The sequence below is a fragment of the Sycon ciliatum genome, chromosome 2 (genome assembly GCF_964019385.1).
Source record: "Sycon ciliatum chromosome 2, ocSycCili1.1, whole genome shotgun sequence".
Taxonomy (NCBI): Eukaryota; Metazoa; Porifera; class Calcarea; order Leucosolenida; family Sycettidae; genus Sycon; species Sycon ciliatum.
The window spans coordinates 11,920,200-11,937,453 of record NC_088644.1 but is presented as its reverse complement, the minus strand read 5'-3'; the positions used below and the strand labels follow the sequence as shown (position 1 = coordinate 11,937,453).

General features: G+C 49.4%; 1 protein-coding gene across 1 annotated transcript; it reads left to right on the top strand.

Annotated features, from left to right (window-relative positions):
- The first annotated feature begins 3,727 nt into the window (after window positions 1-3,727).
- LOC135810376 (uncharacterized) lies at window positions 3,728-7,891 on the top strand. Its single transcript, XM_065323869.1, has one exon. It carries the CDS (start codon window positions 3,728-3,730, stop codon window positions 7,889-7,891), a length of 4,164 nt encoding a protein of 1,387 aa, XP_065179941.1.
- The last annotated feature ends 9,363 nt before the right edge of the window (window positions 7,892-17,254 follow it).

Genomic DNA, 17,254 nt, shown 5'->3' with positions numbered 1-17,254 from the left:
TGTTTTGCTCGGGAAGTGTAACGATAGCAGTGTAGCTCAGTTTAATTAATTTTGTGTTCAGCTTAGAAAAAAAACAGATTGCTACTGAGAAGGTGTGATGCGAATCACAACGTCTTCATGCGGATCATCTGGACAGGGAATGTACACACACGCGTGCACGCACGCACGCATATGAAGTAGGATCGATCACACCAAAATGGCAACTTGCTCGGGAGAAGTGAATGGGCATGCGCAGAGTGATCTTATTCAGCGGTAGGCCCCGGCGGATAATGCTAGTTATTTTCGGCAATTATGCTATGCCACTTTATATGGGGTCAAAAAAGTGTCAAGACTTCACGCAATTCCACAAAAAACTTACGGGATGTAATATTAATTTAAAAACTTGGTGCTCTGTTTACCTGGTACACATTGTTCTCCATGCAACACTAACGTTATAGGCTAGCATAGTGCAGGAAGAATACATTATACTTCATGAAACTGAACATTGTCCCTGAACATCTCACCAAATATAATTGGTTTACTTTCGCACGGGACACTCGCAATGGCATAGTACTTCCCAGAGCTTTGTCAACTATGTTTACCAAATCTCCCTAGCTGTCTTCTCTGCATACTCGTATTGGCTCAAGCTACCCATGGAAATGAAGACAATTATCCAATATTAGACAGTTCATAGACCATGTTAAATGTCATGCCACGTTGTAGACTCGCTCGCCTCTTTTGCTAGCTTATCTCGCCGCTCTCCACCATGGTCAACATAGTGATACATTTCACCCCGCTGATGCATTATTTTCTTCCCATTATCATCTTCTTTCCTTCATTTTTTTCTTCTCTTGCCATGGCTGGCTAACGCCCCCTCCTTTGCATTGGCTTCTGCCATTGGACGGTGAAATAATAATGATCACCACATGGCAACAACATAGCAAGCCACTTTTGATACAATAACATGTATGCCCGCTGGGGGTGCATTAACACGTCTCAGTTATGGGTATTCTGATACATGTACAGTGGACATCTTGACAGGGTGCAAGCTGCAGCATGTACAATTGAGGCACACTTCTGTCTTTGGTGTCATAATTTGAATATTCAAACTAACTTCAACTGTGCTATTTAGTGGTTGAGTTTGGCGGAGCACTATGGAACACGAATTCAGAAACATTGTGCCAGCCATGATGAAAATACGGCAGGCCGATTAAAATGTTTTGGTTTTCAAACCTGCACTCAAGTGTTGAAACTACTTCGAAGTAGATACACATAGCAACACACAGAGTACCGCATGTAGATCTACCGGTACATGTATTCAGTTACTAGTACTAGCTGCTTACTTCACACCTGCTTTGAGGAAAGACTCTACAACATTGGCTCTTCGAATGAGGACATCATTGGCTACTGCACCAGATAGCCCCGCTCCTGCCAGCTCCTTCTTATGGTCTGTAGTGTACTTCTCCCACGAAGCTGTTAGTGCTTGCTGGTGTAGCTGGCCTCGTGACTTTCGCTCTTTGGTCGTCTTGTGCTTTTGGCTCGAAATGTGTGATTTCACAATGCTGTTCTTCTGTTTAACTGTCTGGCTGCAAGCACTGCAGTAAATCTTCCCACTGGACACGGTCAAATATTCCCCTGGAAATTTCTGCACGCGATGGTGGACGCTGACACGAGGTGTCCATGTGGAACTTCCACCGGCAATTCGCCCACGCTTAGCGACGGACTCCTTCCCACTTCTCTGGAAAGATCATTTTCGGGAAATCGCTGCTCTGGCTGGTTCGGGAAGACATTCACACGCTGTCCTGACCTCGTCCTCTTCGGACTCTGATTCTGAGGCGTCTTCATCGTCAAACTCGGAATCAAAGTGATCATCGCTACTGCTTACTAGATCAACAATGTCTCTGGCTGCTTGCTCGGACATAGCCATTACGTGTGTTCTTCATCAGCTAACAAAGAATAATAAGCCAAAGTTGGTGGAAACAAAACGCTCCCATTCTCACTGCCTTCTCATGTACACCCATCACACGTTTTTTTCCCCAACGCTTGTGCCCAGACTCCCAGCCAGAGTCATAGATCTACTACAAGTAGTAAAGGGCCAGGCATTGAAGATTTGAAGTGAACCAGTGTTGTCGGATGCGAACACAGTTCTATAATTAGTTTGCGTGTATATTTCTCTGCAAACGACTGGTCCCGTACGGATCCGATCGACCGTCCTCAAAATGGCAACAAAGATTGCAATAGTCTTGCACGAGTACTGGAACTGGAAGTCACAAGGACGTCATTAGGTAACTGGTTCACTAGCTACTACATGACTGAAGTAACAGTTGTGGTGGAAGATGGCCATTGTACCGTCACTGACAGTATACATGTATGCACAATTCTGTAGTTAAGCGCCAGGCAAGATTTGCGTGACCCCAGATTCTAGACTTGAACTTTGTTACTTACCACCTTACCGGTACTGTCTCACTAGAGTGAGAGAAGAGCCTGTTATGATGTGCGGAACCTCTCTATTGACGTATTGTACTACTACTAGCTACAAAGCCTGTACTACTAGCTACAAAGCCTACATTGTACATGTAGATCTACATGTAGAGCTGTAGAGGATCTAGGCTGCAGAGTACACCACTGCAGTCTGCACTGCCACATTATCATCATCATGCATGATCAAGGCTGCGCGCCCACCTCGCGCGACCGCGACCGCGAGGGCTAGGGAATTGTGAATTTTCACGAAAATCCCTTGTTTTGCAATAATATGCTAGTTCTCGCAAGAATATGCTAGTTTTCTGCAAAATCTGCTGATTGTGCTAGTGCAATGCTAGTTTCCAGAAAGTGCTAGATATGATGCTAGCATTATCCGCCGGGGCCTATTCAGCGGGCAAGACACCAAATAACCCGGGCAATATATGAAATATACACGCCCACTGTCGGAGGATGCTGATTGGCCGTAGTGCAGACAACCCTCTTGTGACATGCAATAGCCAGCAATCTTACCATTGTGTCAAAATTGCCTTGGAAAACTCCAAGATCATGTCCCTTCCACAGTTCACGAATACTGCCCTTCCTCTCTGCAATAACAATGCTGGTACACATATGCACACAAACGCGCACACAGCGGACAAGAAAGCGGCAAGCATACACACATGCATGCCGACACATCGGCACACACACACACACCGGCACTAACACACACACAACACACAACACACACACACACAACACACTGATGATGAATACAGTCTTAGTCTTACTCTTAGATCCATGCTGCTGAAGGTGACAATTACTCCTCTGGCTAGAACAATAACTTGGCGACATGTCACGTGCATACAGTGTTAGGTCTAGCCATGAATGATACCCAATAGCATAAATCGTCATTGTGTAATGTTGCCGACTGGCCCTTTGCATTTCCCGCTGTCATGCTTGCGGTCCGTTGTTTCATACATAGCTAGCTAGCTGGCTTTCCAAGCTGCGTCGCGTTATCATGGTTATGTTCTGCTGTACGTGCAGTCTGCGCTGCGTACCGTGCGGGTACGATTTAGTTCCGGTTTAGGTCAAGTGAAGTACTACTACTAGCAGTAGTTCCGAGATCATGGCTTTTTCAAGTTTTGGTTCTCTTTTTTCCTTGTAGACAAATGTAAGCTAAATAAAACGTCTTGGTTGTGTGGCCGCTTGGGTTGGGTCACAGGGGCTTTGCCATCATTCCACTACAGTTTCTGGTGCCGAAACCCGGGACTGCGGGGAGGAACTAAGGATGGCGAAAGCAGAAGGCGCGTTGCGCGCATTTAGTGGCCAGGAGGACTTGGAAGAGTTCTGGCAGAAGTTCCAGGTCGTGGGAAAAATTCAGAAATGGAGTACAGGCAAGGAGCGAATGGCGCATGTGCCTCTGTATCTATCTGGCGATGCCTTTACGGTGTGGAGACAAATGGCTACTGCGGATCAGGAGGACGAGGATAAGGTGAAGGCACGGCTTGAGGAGTCGTTCGCCTGCTCGTCGAGGGAGGCGTACTCCCAGTTTGTGCGACGTCGGAAGCGGGAAGATGAAACTGTTGATGTTTATGCATCTGACTTGCGCCTTTTGTTGACGCGTAGTGGCCACAAGGAAGCAGCAGATGGAAAAGACCCGGTGCTCGTCGAGCAGTTCTTGTCAGGTCTGCCTCGTCGATTTGCAAATCAGCTGCGCCTCAGCGCGGCGGCTAGTGGGGATCCCACGATGACACAGCTGACGAAGCAAGCACGTGCTCTCCTTGCAGTGGCGGATGAGCCTGGTGTCAGCGCGTCTGCCGTAGGACCTGAGCCAGGAGACAGCAGAGTATGCTACCTGTGCGGAGAAACTGGCCACCTGAGGAGGGACTGCCCCAAGAAGAAGAAGGTGCAGTGTTTCAGATGTAAGCGATTTGGTCACATCAAGAGGCACTGTCCTGAGGCCAAATCCGAAGGACAAGTGAGTGGCAGGACTCCTGGTGCAGGTGCCAATGCATTTGCAGTATCACCAGATGTCGCTGCTGCAGAGTGCGAAGATGATGCATGTCTTGCCCTCGTTGCCAGGCGTCGTGGTGGCCTGCCGAAAGTCTTCGTGTCGGTCAATGGAGAGCAGACCAGGCTGAAGGCAGCCATTGACTCTTGCTCGAGTCGCTCCCTAGTGTCTTCTGCTGCGGTGCGTACACTGTCTGTGCCTGTCTGCAAGCCGTCGGGTGAGGACATGATCACGGCTATTAACGGCAACTCACTCGATATCACTGGCACTGTGGAGCTGACTGTCTCCATTGATGACAACAATGTGTACCTGCCGAAAATCAAGGCCAAGTTTCTGGTAGTTGATTCTCTGGACGTGGTTCGCTCTGACATGCTGATTGGTCTTGATGTGATCTCATCGGCCGGTGGTGTTGCTCTGGAGTATTCAGAGAGTGACGGCCAGCTAACTGGTGCTGTGTTCGGAACGAGGCCAGTCGTGGCTGCAGTCGAGAGTAAGATCAGCAATGAAGAGCACTTGCCACGCCACGTTCAGGTCCGACAGGATGGAGACAAGGTCACGTTGGAGATGAGTGACTGTGAAGTGATGTTCGACCCCGAGAAAGGCTTCTGGGAAGTCACTTGGAAATGGTGCGACGGAGCTGCTCCAAGTTCACCTATCGGTACAGGCATCGGCGAGTATTCCCGCCAAGGATTATCGGATGATCAGGAGGTGAAGTTCGTCACCGAGGTCCAAAACTGGATTGATCAAGGATGGCTAGTTCCTTATGACGAAGGCTCGCACGGCGAGATTGGCGGTGTTTTGCCTCTGCTGGCAGTGTGTCAAGAGCACAAAGTGTCCACTCCGGTCCGCCCCTGTCTGGATTATCGCGCGCTGAACAGTCTCATTGTGTCTCATCCGGGCCTGGATGCACCAGCATGTGAAGAGAAGCTTCGGAAACGGCGCCAGTGCGGCGATGCTATGGATATCCTGGATATTCGGAAGGCCTTCCTGAGCGTGCGTGTACAGCCTGCCTTGCAGCGGTTTCAGGTGGTGGCTTGGAAAGGTCAGAAGTTTGTCATGCAGCGCATGGGGTTCGGCCTTTCAATCGCACCAAAAGTCATGGATGCTATTGTCCGGTGGGTTACGAAGGACTTTCCGGCAACTGACAACTATGTGGATGACATCCTGACACCACGCCATCAGACCAAGGAGCTGGCTGCCTCTCTGCAACGGTATGGTCTACCAACGAAGCCGCCTGTGAAGCTTGAGGAGGCGTGCGTGCTTGGCCTGAAGATTGATGCTGAGGGAGACCAGCTGCGATGGGATCGTCGTGACCCGACATCCATTGATATTCCTGCTGTGCTGACGAAGCGTAGCATCTTTCGCTGGTGTGGCGCCCTGACGGCGCATTATCCTGTGTGTCGCTGGCTGCGGCCGATGTCAAGCTGGCTCCGTCGTTTGGCCTGTCTGACTGATGCATGGGATGAGCCGGTTCCAGAAGAGTTGCAGGTGTTGTGTCGTGACGTCATGGCTCGGGTGCTGAAGGAAGACCCAGTTCATGGTGCTTGGAGCGTTCCAAGCGGCGAGGAACACTCCTGGAAGATCTGGTGTGATGCCTCGAGTATCGCCTATGGCGTGGCCCTGGAAGTCGACGGCCGAGTGGTAGAGGACCAATGCTGGCTGAGACTGAAGAACGACACGCGCCACATCAACCTATCAGAGCTCGAGGCGGTCATCAAGGGCCTGAGTTTGGCGGTTGAGTGGAATGTGCGCAAGGTGAAGGTCTTGACCGACTCCAAGACCGTTCATGGCTGGCTGAGCTCGCTTTTCGGCCACTTGAAGCGAATCAAAGTCAGTGGGCTGAACAAGGTGGTGGTTCACCGGCGACTCCAAATCATCGATGACTTGATCAAAGCGGCTGACCTCAGCGTTGATCTGGAGTGGGTTCCATCTGCCAGCAACAAGGCAGACGAGCTGACTAGAGTTCCTGAGAAGCTCGTCCAGTACTGGAAAGGTCAGTCAGGCGTCGGCGAGTTTGACATCGGCGTGTCTGGTGCCTGCATCGATCCATCTGCTCTTGGCCCTGTGTCGCTCCAAGAGATAGCCAGCGAACAGGAAAGTGATGCGGCCATCACAGCGGTGATTGCAGCGAAGACAGCTGAACAGGAAGTTGTCGCTGCTGGCTACAAGAAGATCCAGAATCAACTCTGTGTTGCCGACGGTGTCCTGATGAGGAGCTTCAAGGTGCCGACTGGTGAAGAAGAAGTCGTTCCAGTAGTCCCAGAGTCTCTGGAGGAGAGAGTGTTGCGCGCAGCCCATCTTCAGACTGGACACGCCGGTTGGGAGGGAACCTGGCGGTTTCTGCAATGCCGGTGCTTCTTTCCCTCAATGGCAGCAAAGTGCCAGGACTTTGTTGGCAAGTGTCAGGCCTGTGCTGTTGCCAGTCCGCAGCGTGGCGAGAGTGTTCCAGCTACGAGGTCTGCCATGCCATCTGGTCCGTGGAACACCGTGTTCATCGACACCATGGAGCTCGGCGGCAGTCGTGATGGCAGGTTCCACTGCGTCCTGGTGTGTGTGGACGCATTTACAAAATGGACTGAAGTCGTTCCGTTGCCCCGGCACGATGCACGAAGTGTTGCTGATGCCTTTCTGTCCATCTGTGCCCGGTGGGGCCCACCAGAGATTGTGCGCTGCGACAACGGCACCGAGTTTGTCAACGCTATCATGTCGGCTTTGTTTGCGGCGTTTGGAGTTCGAGTGCAGCATGGTGCAGTTCGTCACCCGCAGAGTCAAGGCACGGTAGAGAGGTTCAATCGTACGCTCCTCACTTTGATTCGGAAGGTGTTGGAGGAAGAGGATGATTGGAAAGCGGCTCTTGATCTGCTGCTATTCAAGTACCGTGTACGCCCGCATAGTGTCACTCGAATCAGCCCGGCCGAGGCGATGTATGGCTGGAAGCCGAAGCGCCTGGTGGTGGAGAGGTCCGGCAGCGAGCTATCTGAGAGCGCTTGGGTGGACAAGCTGAAGATGCAGACGGCCCGGGTGTGGGATTATTTAGACGGCCAGTTATCGCAAGCTGACTCCATCGATGAATCGAGATCTCGCGTCGCCTGTCCCTATCAGCCCGGAGATCCAGTACTGTTGCGACGCCAGGACCGACGGCAGAAGCGCCAGCCTCCCTACGAGCGTGGTTGGGTGGTCGAGGCAGTGGTGGCATCCTCAACGGTCGTCGTTGCGCACGGTCGCGGTGGCACGAAGATCGTGAATGTTGATCTGTTGAAGATGGATCCAGGCGAGGCTGAGTCAGAGTCAACGGAAGTCGACCAGGTGGAGGCCAGTTCTAGCAGCAATGGCGAACTGCCCATTGCCTTTGACCTGCCGATTGCTGAAGATGATCAGCCAGTTGGACGAAGCCTCCGGAATCGAGATACATTGAGAGCCCCAAGGAGGTATGCTCCGTGAGTGTGGAGCTGATGGTGTGCAGTAGTTCATTTGTTCTGTGGTTCTATTATTCTAGGTTGTGTTCCTAAATGCTATAGGTTTTTCCTTTCACAGCGTTTCGAGTGTATTCCGGTCCTTGCTCGTAAAGAGACTTGTCACCTGGTGGAGGTGTGATGATGAATACAGTCTTAGTCTTACTCTTAGATCCATGCTGCTGAAGGTGACAATTACTCCTCTGGTTAGAACAATAACTTGGCGACATGTCACGTGCATACAGTGTTAGGTCTAGCCATGAATGATACCCAATAGCATAAATCGTCATTGTGTACTGTTGCCGACTGGCCCTTTGCATTTCCCGCTGTCATGCTTGCGGTCCGTTGTTTCATACATAGCTAGCTAGCTGGCTTTCCAAGCTGCGTCGCGTTATCATGGTTATGTTCTGCTGTACGTGCAGTCTGCGCTGCGTACCGTGCGGGTACGATTTAGTTCCGGTTTAGGTCAAGTGAAGTACTACTACTAGCAGTAGTTCCGAGATCATGGCTTTTTCAAGTTTTGGTTCTCTTTTTTCCTTGTAGACAAATGTAAGCTAAATAAAACGTCTTGGTTGTGTGGCCGCTTGGGTTGGGTCACAGGGGCTTTGCCATCATTCCACTACAACACACACACACACCACACACACACACACAACACACACAACACTAACACACACACACACACACACCTTGACCTTGATACACGTTGCCTTGGTAGGTTACACAGTCCCTGTTACGGTAGTGTGTTCTCTTCATGGGGGCTTCGTATGGCCCCCAAGGAATGGGGAATTGCGAAAACTAGAGTTACTAGACCCAAAAAGTCGATATATGAAGCCAGGGAGGGCCAAGTTACTTCTGAAGTTTGTCTCCCCCGGCCCACGGAGGGTTTTGATGACGCCACGTGTGATTAGGCACTCAATGCGCTCCCGGAGCTCGAATGCGAACACTGCTGAAACTGTCGAGGTGAAGGGTTGCAGGGTAGTTGTCAAGTAAAGTTTGTTTCTTTCATGTCGTCCATGTGCCAGCTTCAGATTTCCTGTCTGTCATGCGGAGGTGCTGTGCTCCCGGCTGTTCAAACGATTCGAAGGATGAGGCATGCACAAAACAATTGACGTGGTTTATGTTTCCCCACGACGCCGAGTTGCGTCTTTCGTGGGTCAAAAACATGGGCAGAGCAGCTCGATACGAGTCGCCGGTGGGAAAACCCACAAGCGTGGTGGGATCGTTTGTGTTCAGCCCACTTTGAACCAACCTGCTTTCAGCGCGATCTGATGAGCGAATTTATGGCTGGCGGAGCGATGAGCAGCCAGTCAGGCAAACGCGACCTCGTAAGCTCGTCGCGTGGAGGTCGAGGGTGCAGTGCCAACGTTATTTTCGAGTTCAGGCGTCACGGTCTGCAAAGTCTAGTTCCACACCGAAAACAACACCTCTAAAGGAATCACTTTACCTCAAGCGAAAACGCGAGCAGGAGGAGGGATCGGACGAGGAGCTGATAAGTGTTTAGACAAGCTGACGTCTCCATTTCACCAAGCATTTTGGTGGTGTACAAGTACAAGTCGGTTGAAAGCATTATTTCAAGTGTTGTGATTATTGTGAGGTTTTGTGTGAAATTTTAATTTTCGGCAATCACATTTCGTTAATTATTTCTTACTTTTTAGACGGAGGAGGAGCTGGATCCGGAGTCCAAGGCAGTTTGGAAAGCAATTTTATAAATTTTCTATAGCCTATAGGGGAATCACCCAGGACTAGAACACAAGAACTTTTTTTTAGAAAGCTGCCATAAACCGGTTTTTATTGCTATAATCATGATTGCAACTGACCTGAAAGTGAAACACCATTCCGTCACCGAAGATCTTCGGCCGACGAACGGCTACACGACTTCCGGGCGCCTTGAGGAGAAGCGCAAATGTGCACGCCGTAAGTCGACCAACCACATTGACAAGCTTGCTCGTTGTGGCAGTGAAGGAAGCCACTACAAAAAGCTGGGTGCAGCCCAAGACTGGCCGGTATTTTGACGGTAAAGCACACGCCGCTACAATGTCGCTGAAGGTTCGGAAAGCCGGCAGAGACGCCGAGGTCCGAATTCAGTCACAAGACCCGCCGGTGTAGAAATAACGGAGAATATGCTGGCGGCCTTCCACTTCAGTAGGTCTGTCATGAGCGCCCTCTGCCACTGAAACAAATTCTCTTCCTTGGAGACTACATGAACTTACTTCGAAGACGAAAAACAAGAGCAACTGAATCACACTTTGAACAAAAACGATAGCTTCGAGTGTGGGGCAGTGGCTGCATGTAAATATCAGGTGATTTGGATGAACTGTGGCGTGTCTTGTGCTAAGTAAGTTCACACCTTCATACGGGTAAGGTAGTTTCTTCTCCCGCGCGCGTGCTTGCCACGGAGCTGTCAAGTGTCAAGAACCGCGGAAGTGTGATGTTTGTCACATAATCGCCTTGTCCTTGCCCTTGGCTTGGGACCGATGCCGATGGTGTTCTGCACAGACATTGACATGTAAAATAATTGCAATGAAAATGAAGGAGAGCAGTGAGAGTGGATGATAGAAAAATTAATAGTTCTACAAGTACTGGGGTCCGATCCGTGGGGCGACAAAGAGAAGGATCGAACTAGTTCTACCACAGGCACATGTGTACCCACTATCGATACTACTACATGTACTATTGTCATGGCACTTGGCCGGCCACAGGCACAGAGCTAAGCTAGGCGCTGGTGATGGTGTTGCGATGTTGGTAGACCAGGGCACAAGATGCATGTAAAAAGGCAATTCCAGACCTGCAGAACGGCAATGAAATTCACAAAACAGATCAAGCGAAGGCCGAGACGCTATGTACCTTCTTTGCCCGCCAATGCACCACTCAGTCAACGCCGCCGAATATTGTAGCAACTGGTGTGACAATCAATGAAGCCGACGTCGATGGAAACAAATTTGGATTCGGAAAGATAAGCCCTATTGAAGTTTTCGATGCAGCAAGGAGGCTGCAACAACATAAATCATCATCAGACATCAACCTGACAAACCGTATACTAAATCAATTCGCAGATATTCTCTCCCAATCACTATCAGTATTGTTCAACTACAGCCTTGATGATGGTGTGTTCCCGTCCTCCTGGAAATCATCCACCGTAATACCAGTGTACAAACTTGTGGATTCAGCTTGGAAAGCGTGGGAATCTCATTTTCAGAATCTAGTAGACAGATCTTCTATCTTGACCAGTCAACAGGAGCGTCGAAAGCAGAGCCTACACGCCAAATCTACACAAACTGAAGCGGAGACAGAATGTACTGTACCGTGCCTACCTGCGCAACCCTCAGTGTATTGAGGCGAAAGCAGCTTATTGCTTATCGCGGAACTTTTACAGAAAGAAGCTTAGAGCGGCCAGACACGCTTTCCTTGACCGTGAGGCTGCTAGTATATCAAAGAATTGCAGTAAGGGCGGATATGTATGGTGGAAAAGGGCCAAGCAGTTTTGTAACATTGCTGGCAGCAAGTCGTCAGTCCCTGATCTTACAGATGGTGACGCCAGCGCCACCACGGAGCATGAAAAATGCGATCTTCTTGCTCAACATTTTGCAGCCCAGTGTTCAGTGCCACCGGCAGTGAATGGACAACCCTCTCAAGCGCCATCATTAAGTGCTTGCACCACTTTGTACAGCATTTCTAAATTTAGTCCTGGTCAAGTCCATTACGACCTAACACACCTATCCCCCCGAAAATCCACCTCAGCAAATCACATGATACCGATACTACGCTCAATGGCAGGTTTACTGTGTGAATCCCTCTCATTCCTGTTTAACTTAAGCTTATCTACTTCGTGCTTCCCCAATTCCTGGAAATTGGCCTCTGTTACCCCATTATATAAAGGCAAAGGAAGTGCCTCTTCACCAACAAATTATCGTCCTATTTCACTGCTGCATCCCGTCAGTCGCCTTTTCGAATACCGGATAGCACTGAGTCTCAGCAGCTTCCTGCATCGCAACAAATTAATATCACCGTCCCAATTTGCATATGTTCCACAGCGATCAGCAACGGACCAACTTATCCTGCTTACTCACCAGATGGCTCGTATCTCGGACAAACACAACAGATATGATTGTGCATTTCTTGACTTCAGGAAAGCCTTCGATAAGGTTCATCATCCAACACTGATTGAGAGGCTGAGTGCTTTTATGACTCGAAACTCAGTGAAATGGTTTGAATGCTACCTCAATCAGAGAACGATAGCTGTCAAGATTAAGGAGACGATCTCTCCCCAATATCTTTTGAATTGTGGTGTCCCTCAAGGCTCACATCTTGCACCCCTGCTGTTTTTAACCTACATCAATACCCTTCCCGACACATTGACCCACAGCGCCCCTTATCTATTTGCTGATGATGTTACACTGCTCAACACTCATAACATCGGTTTACCTGTTGGTGAGAATCTGGCCAATTTCCAGTTGGATTTAACAAGCTGCCAGCGCTGGGCTAGAGGCATTCACGGGGAGTTTTCTGCGGCCAAGACCACCATGTTCTCCAACTATGCTCCTCCACCCTCTTCGTCTGTCCAAATGGACAACGTACCACTCAATGTTAAAAGTACCGTAATCCATCTAGGCGTAGAGATCAGCACTAATCTTAAATTCCAAGACCATTTCACTACTGTGTTCAAAAAGTTTCGCCAACGTGTAAATTTGTTATGCTTTATGGGCCGTCATCTATCGCATGCACATATTGCCCTACTCTACAAGTCATATGTACGACCCACAGTAGAGTACGCTATCCCTGTCTGGTGCTTTAGACTTACTGCTAGCCAGCTAGAATCGCTTGACACTTTACAAGCAAAGATCTGCAGATGCCTGCTGCGGTCTGCGAAGATTGATTTTGATCGCTATGAATCGAAGAATAATTTAAATAGGCTTTGTAATTTGGAATCCCTTCACTTCCGACGCACTTGCATTTCCATCACCGTTTTGTTCAAGTATATCCATTGGCACCCAGATTATCTATCCCGCTTTGACATCAATATCTCTTCTAGCGCACGCCGACCAAACAAACTGATTTTCAATTCTCATGGCCGCATCTCTTCCTCTCTCTTTCTGCATAAAATCGGAAAGCTGTGGAACTGCCTTCCACCAAGGCTGACATCCCAAGATTCACTTTCTAAATTTCAGCAGCAGTATCGCTTGCACGTGAAAAGTGTTAAACTTGACTGTAGTGGTATATCCCTGGACATTTAAACTAATTGTTTTATTTTGAACAACCCAGCCCTGTGTTTATTGCTCATTATGTAGCATATACTGTAACACGTGTAGTTTTCCTCACTGTTTATTTCTATTGCATGATTTGCATCAGGAGATCCCCTCGACAGGCCATCGCCTCTGGGAGATCCTTTAAATATTATTATACAAGAATAGAGATTGCGCCAAAGAGCCTACCAATTACAGGCCTATATCCCTTCTCCCATGCTTAGCAAAACTAATGGAAAAGATTCTCTCGGAACGCCTACTTCGATACTTGATGACCCATGGTGTAATTATTTGTAAAGGTCAATTCGCATACCGGTATGTAGCTGAGGCAGACATACATATATCTGAGATCTACGGATACAAACTATGTCCAGTTCAAATGACCATCCAAGCAGCCATTGACTCCGCATCCTGCGTCATCTCTACCATCGCCGAGCACCCGAATATGACGATTATGTCACCACAGGTCCCTTCAAGCTGGAGACCCGGTACGGCCACTGACGATGTTGCCAGCCTCATGGAGCCAATGTGCTATTTGGCCATGAAGGACATGTGTCACTCGACCGGCATCCATCCGGTCATCCGGAAGTGGCTGGCGGTAAACATGTCTACCGTTCGGCATGTGTTATTCACGCCGCACATGCACCAAGTGTCTGCATCGATCGTCTGCATTCTCCGGACATGGGCTGTGAAGGTGGTGATGTGCATTGACACCTGCCTCGTTATTGTGTGCGGTCTGGTTGCGGCACACCATAGTGCAAGCAACGATCCGCCTCCTGGAGCATCTTGGGCTCCACGTGAACCTGCACAAGTCCGGCTTGTAGCTGGGGCAGTCCCTGGAATGTTTGAGGCTCACCATCTCTTCCATCACCAAACCACTTGAGACGCCTGAACGCGAAGCGTCCGGACTTGGGGAAGGCGTTCCTGCTAGCACAGCTTCACAGTCGATCATTACAGAATATAGTGCTTGCAGGATAGAGCTCCACAGCCTGAGCTGTGCAGCCTCGATATATGGACTGATGATTCAATAATTGATAAGTCTCCATTACTGGGTCCGTCGGGATGGCCAGCCAGTCACCTCACAGGTGCCATCGCTGTGTGCGAGAGCCCGTCAGTTCAGGACCCATGCACAGCAGCCAACCATAGCCACATGACTCTGCAGGAGTTAAACTCCATTCATCTACTGCTTGTGGGCGGAGTACCTTGGTCTGCAAGCCCCAGTGCATGGCATAACGGGAGTACCTTTGCATGTCGAGGTTGACCATGTGATGGCTGTTGCTTACGTATCCAAGGAAGGAAACATTGGCTGACTATGTGTCTGTTGGCGCTACCAAGAGTACATACCTCTTACTATTGGCGCGACCCCGCTGGCTCCACCTAGTCGCCGTCAATGTTCGGCACATCGCCCACGACCCGAACGACCGTCACTGTCTGCAGACAGCGGCAACTGCCTGTTGGACAGGCAGGTCCTTACAAAGTTACATCATTGGTACAGCCCACTTGACCTATTTGTGGCCAGCCATATCCGCTAACTGGATCAGCATGGGAGTTAGCGCTCAGATCCTGAGGCCGAGGGTCAGGCTTCCTTAGTCCTTCCGGCAGACCAGACCCGTGGGAGAATGCACTTCTGCACCCTCTATTCTGCCTCATCAATTCATGCCTGATGGTTAGCGCCATTCACCACGTATAGCGAGTGCTCCTGGTGGCTCCGGTCTGGAGTTCATCGCAGTCGGACCAACTACTTAGCCACCCAGTGCGATGTAGGGAGGCAGTATAGACCAATTACCAATGCATCTTTCTCCTCTCTCGTCGACACTCCAGCTACGTGTCCAGGGCCTCTTGGAGTATTGGTCAGGCTGATGTAGCGACCACCCATTTGTTTGTTTGTATTAAATTTTATTTTGATTCGCAAATTCAAACGGGCATAGAACCCAATAACATGAAAGCGAATATGAAAATTATAATGAGAATGAGAATTAAAATACTTAGATCTTTAGTTTGTGTGTTTCTGAACATTCAAGCGATGCCGACGCGGATCCCGCGAATATTATTATTATTTAGATCTTCAGCGTAGAGTCAGCGGTACATCAGAGGGAGATCGGGTACAGCAGAAAGAGAACAGAAAAACAGAAGATTTCGCTTGTCTTCAGCATCTACAGGGCACAGGTATAGGGGATTACCTGCGTGCGAAACTGCCGAGCGTGATGGATGGCACGGATGTCGCTGGGGAGGGCATTCATAATATAGCACCCTTGCAAGCAAAGCGCCCCCGCCCCGCAACCGAATGGGAAACTGGCACGCACAGGCCCATGGCAGATTGGAGCCGGTTTGATGCCCGATGTCTATTACTGCTGGCCTGCCAGCACATGGAGTGTCGTCAATGTGCTGGAGGTTCTGCAGGCTTGGGGACCCAATCCCAATTGCCTCGGAATCGTCTGACGCGGCACGTTACTGTGTAGATGGCTTTGACTCAGGCTCCCCGTTCATCTCGGAGCTTCGCAGTCTGTCCGTATTCAACTGCCATCAACTGCCGAAGGTACAGACATGTACATGTACGTGCTGCGGTCGCCCTTGCCTCCGTCAGCAAGACAAATGTCTAGGGTTCCAGATCGAAGACCTTCCTGGTTCCCTGGTTTGCAAGGGACAAACTTCTTTGTCCACATTCCTGTCTCGAGGAGTACTGTGACATTCAGTACTTTCGACACAGCCTCGCCGTAGTGTCGCAGTATTATGTTCTGTGTCCTGTGCTTGTCATTTTTAATTGCCTGTCACCTTTTTTCCCTTCATGTCTCCGACTTGAAGGGCACCTGTACATATGGTGTATCCTAGATACATTTGTACGTACATCAAGCACTCTGCGAGATGCCAGTTCCTTTACTCCACATCCGCGATTCTCCTAAGTAAGTTCGCGCATAACGCTTGGCTACGCCCTTGCCTTGGTTGAGGTGGTGGATCACTTTAAAAGTCACACTGTCACATTCGAAGCCGAAACTCCAAAGTGTAATCGTAGATTCCGCTAGGACCCGCAGGGTCCGACGTGGAATCGGGGTTACCATGGTTACACGAGGAGCGAAGGCGAAGAATGTGCCAGTGTGTTCCCTGATCCCGCCCGTTTTGCTGGTGTCACCCACTCCCTCACTGACACTACTCTTCACTATCATTTTGGTCGCTCAGAAAAGGCCAAAGCACAATAACGGTCACGTGATCCGAGGCGGGGCATCCTCTTCGATTTTTGTGCAGGGTGTCAGTTGTTGAGCATGGTGAAACACTGTATTTTTCCACTTTGGAGATGGAGGAGAGAGTGTCGAGTGGTTTGCCATCGCTGGCTGTGGCACCCGTGGACGAACTCACTATCAAATGAAGAATGGCCTGTGAAGGAACTGAACAGTTTTCTGCTGAATGAGGGTGCGGATCTGTCTGGAAAAAGAAGGAGTTGTTGGAGCGGTAAGTTTTCCGCATTCAATGGATATTTCGGATTACTGTAGATTGAAATTTATTTTTATTTTCTCTACCTTCTCTCTTCTGTCGATGTAGAGAACACTTCACTATGCAGAACCCTGATGCTCCTAGAACTAAGAAGGGCACCACTTCCTCGAGTGTACAGTCATCGTGCCCAACATTTCATGCGTCCTAGTGGATTTTTTTTTTTTTTTTTTTATTTACTTGAAAAAGCACATAACCACCAGGAAGGCTGACAAAGAAAAAAGAGTAAGAAAAGACAGATAAAAAGAGCGCTGGGAGAGAGAGAGTTGGGGTACGGTTAGGGGAGGACTAGACATTGAATGGTGGTCGCCACAGTCACAGATAGTAGCAGTGCTGGTGAGGCTACAGGCACTCCACTGACCATTAGGTCTCAGTATCGCCATGCCGGTAACGCACCAAGAGACAAAAACGGAAGAAAATCTGAAGCGCAATACATGAATGGTAATTACAATATAGGTAATAGGGAGAGTGGTGACCAAGAGAGGACAGTATAGACCGTTAGTATGGGGTGCTTCAATGCACATCCCCAAACCGAGAGGTGCAATCTGGAAAGAACAGTGAGACGAACAACATGATGGGCTTCAAAGCACGTCCCAAGACCATGGCTGGTCTGAAATGTGTTTGTT

Bases quoted from the DNA above. Each gene is read 5' to 3' on its own strand.
- LOC135810376 (XM_065323869.1), top strand. From the start codon at position 3,728: ATGGCGAAAGCAGAAGGCGCGTTGCGCGCATTTAGTGGCCAGGAGGAC.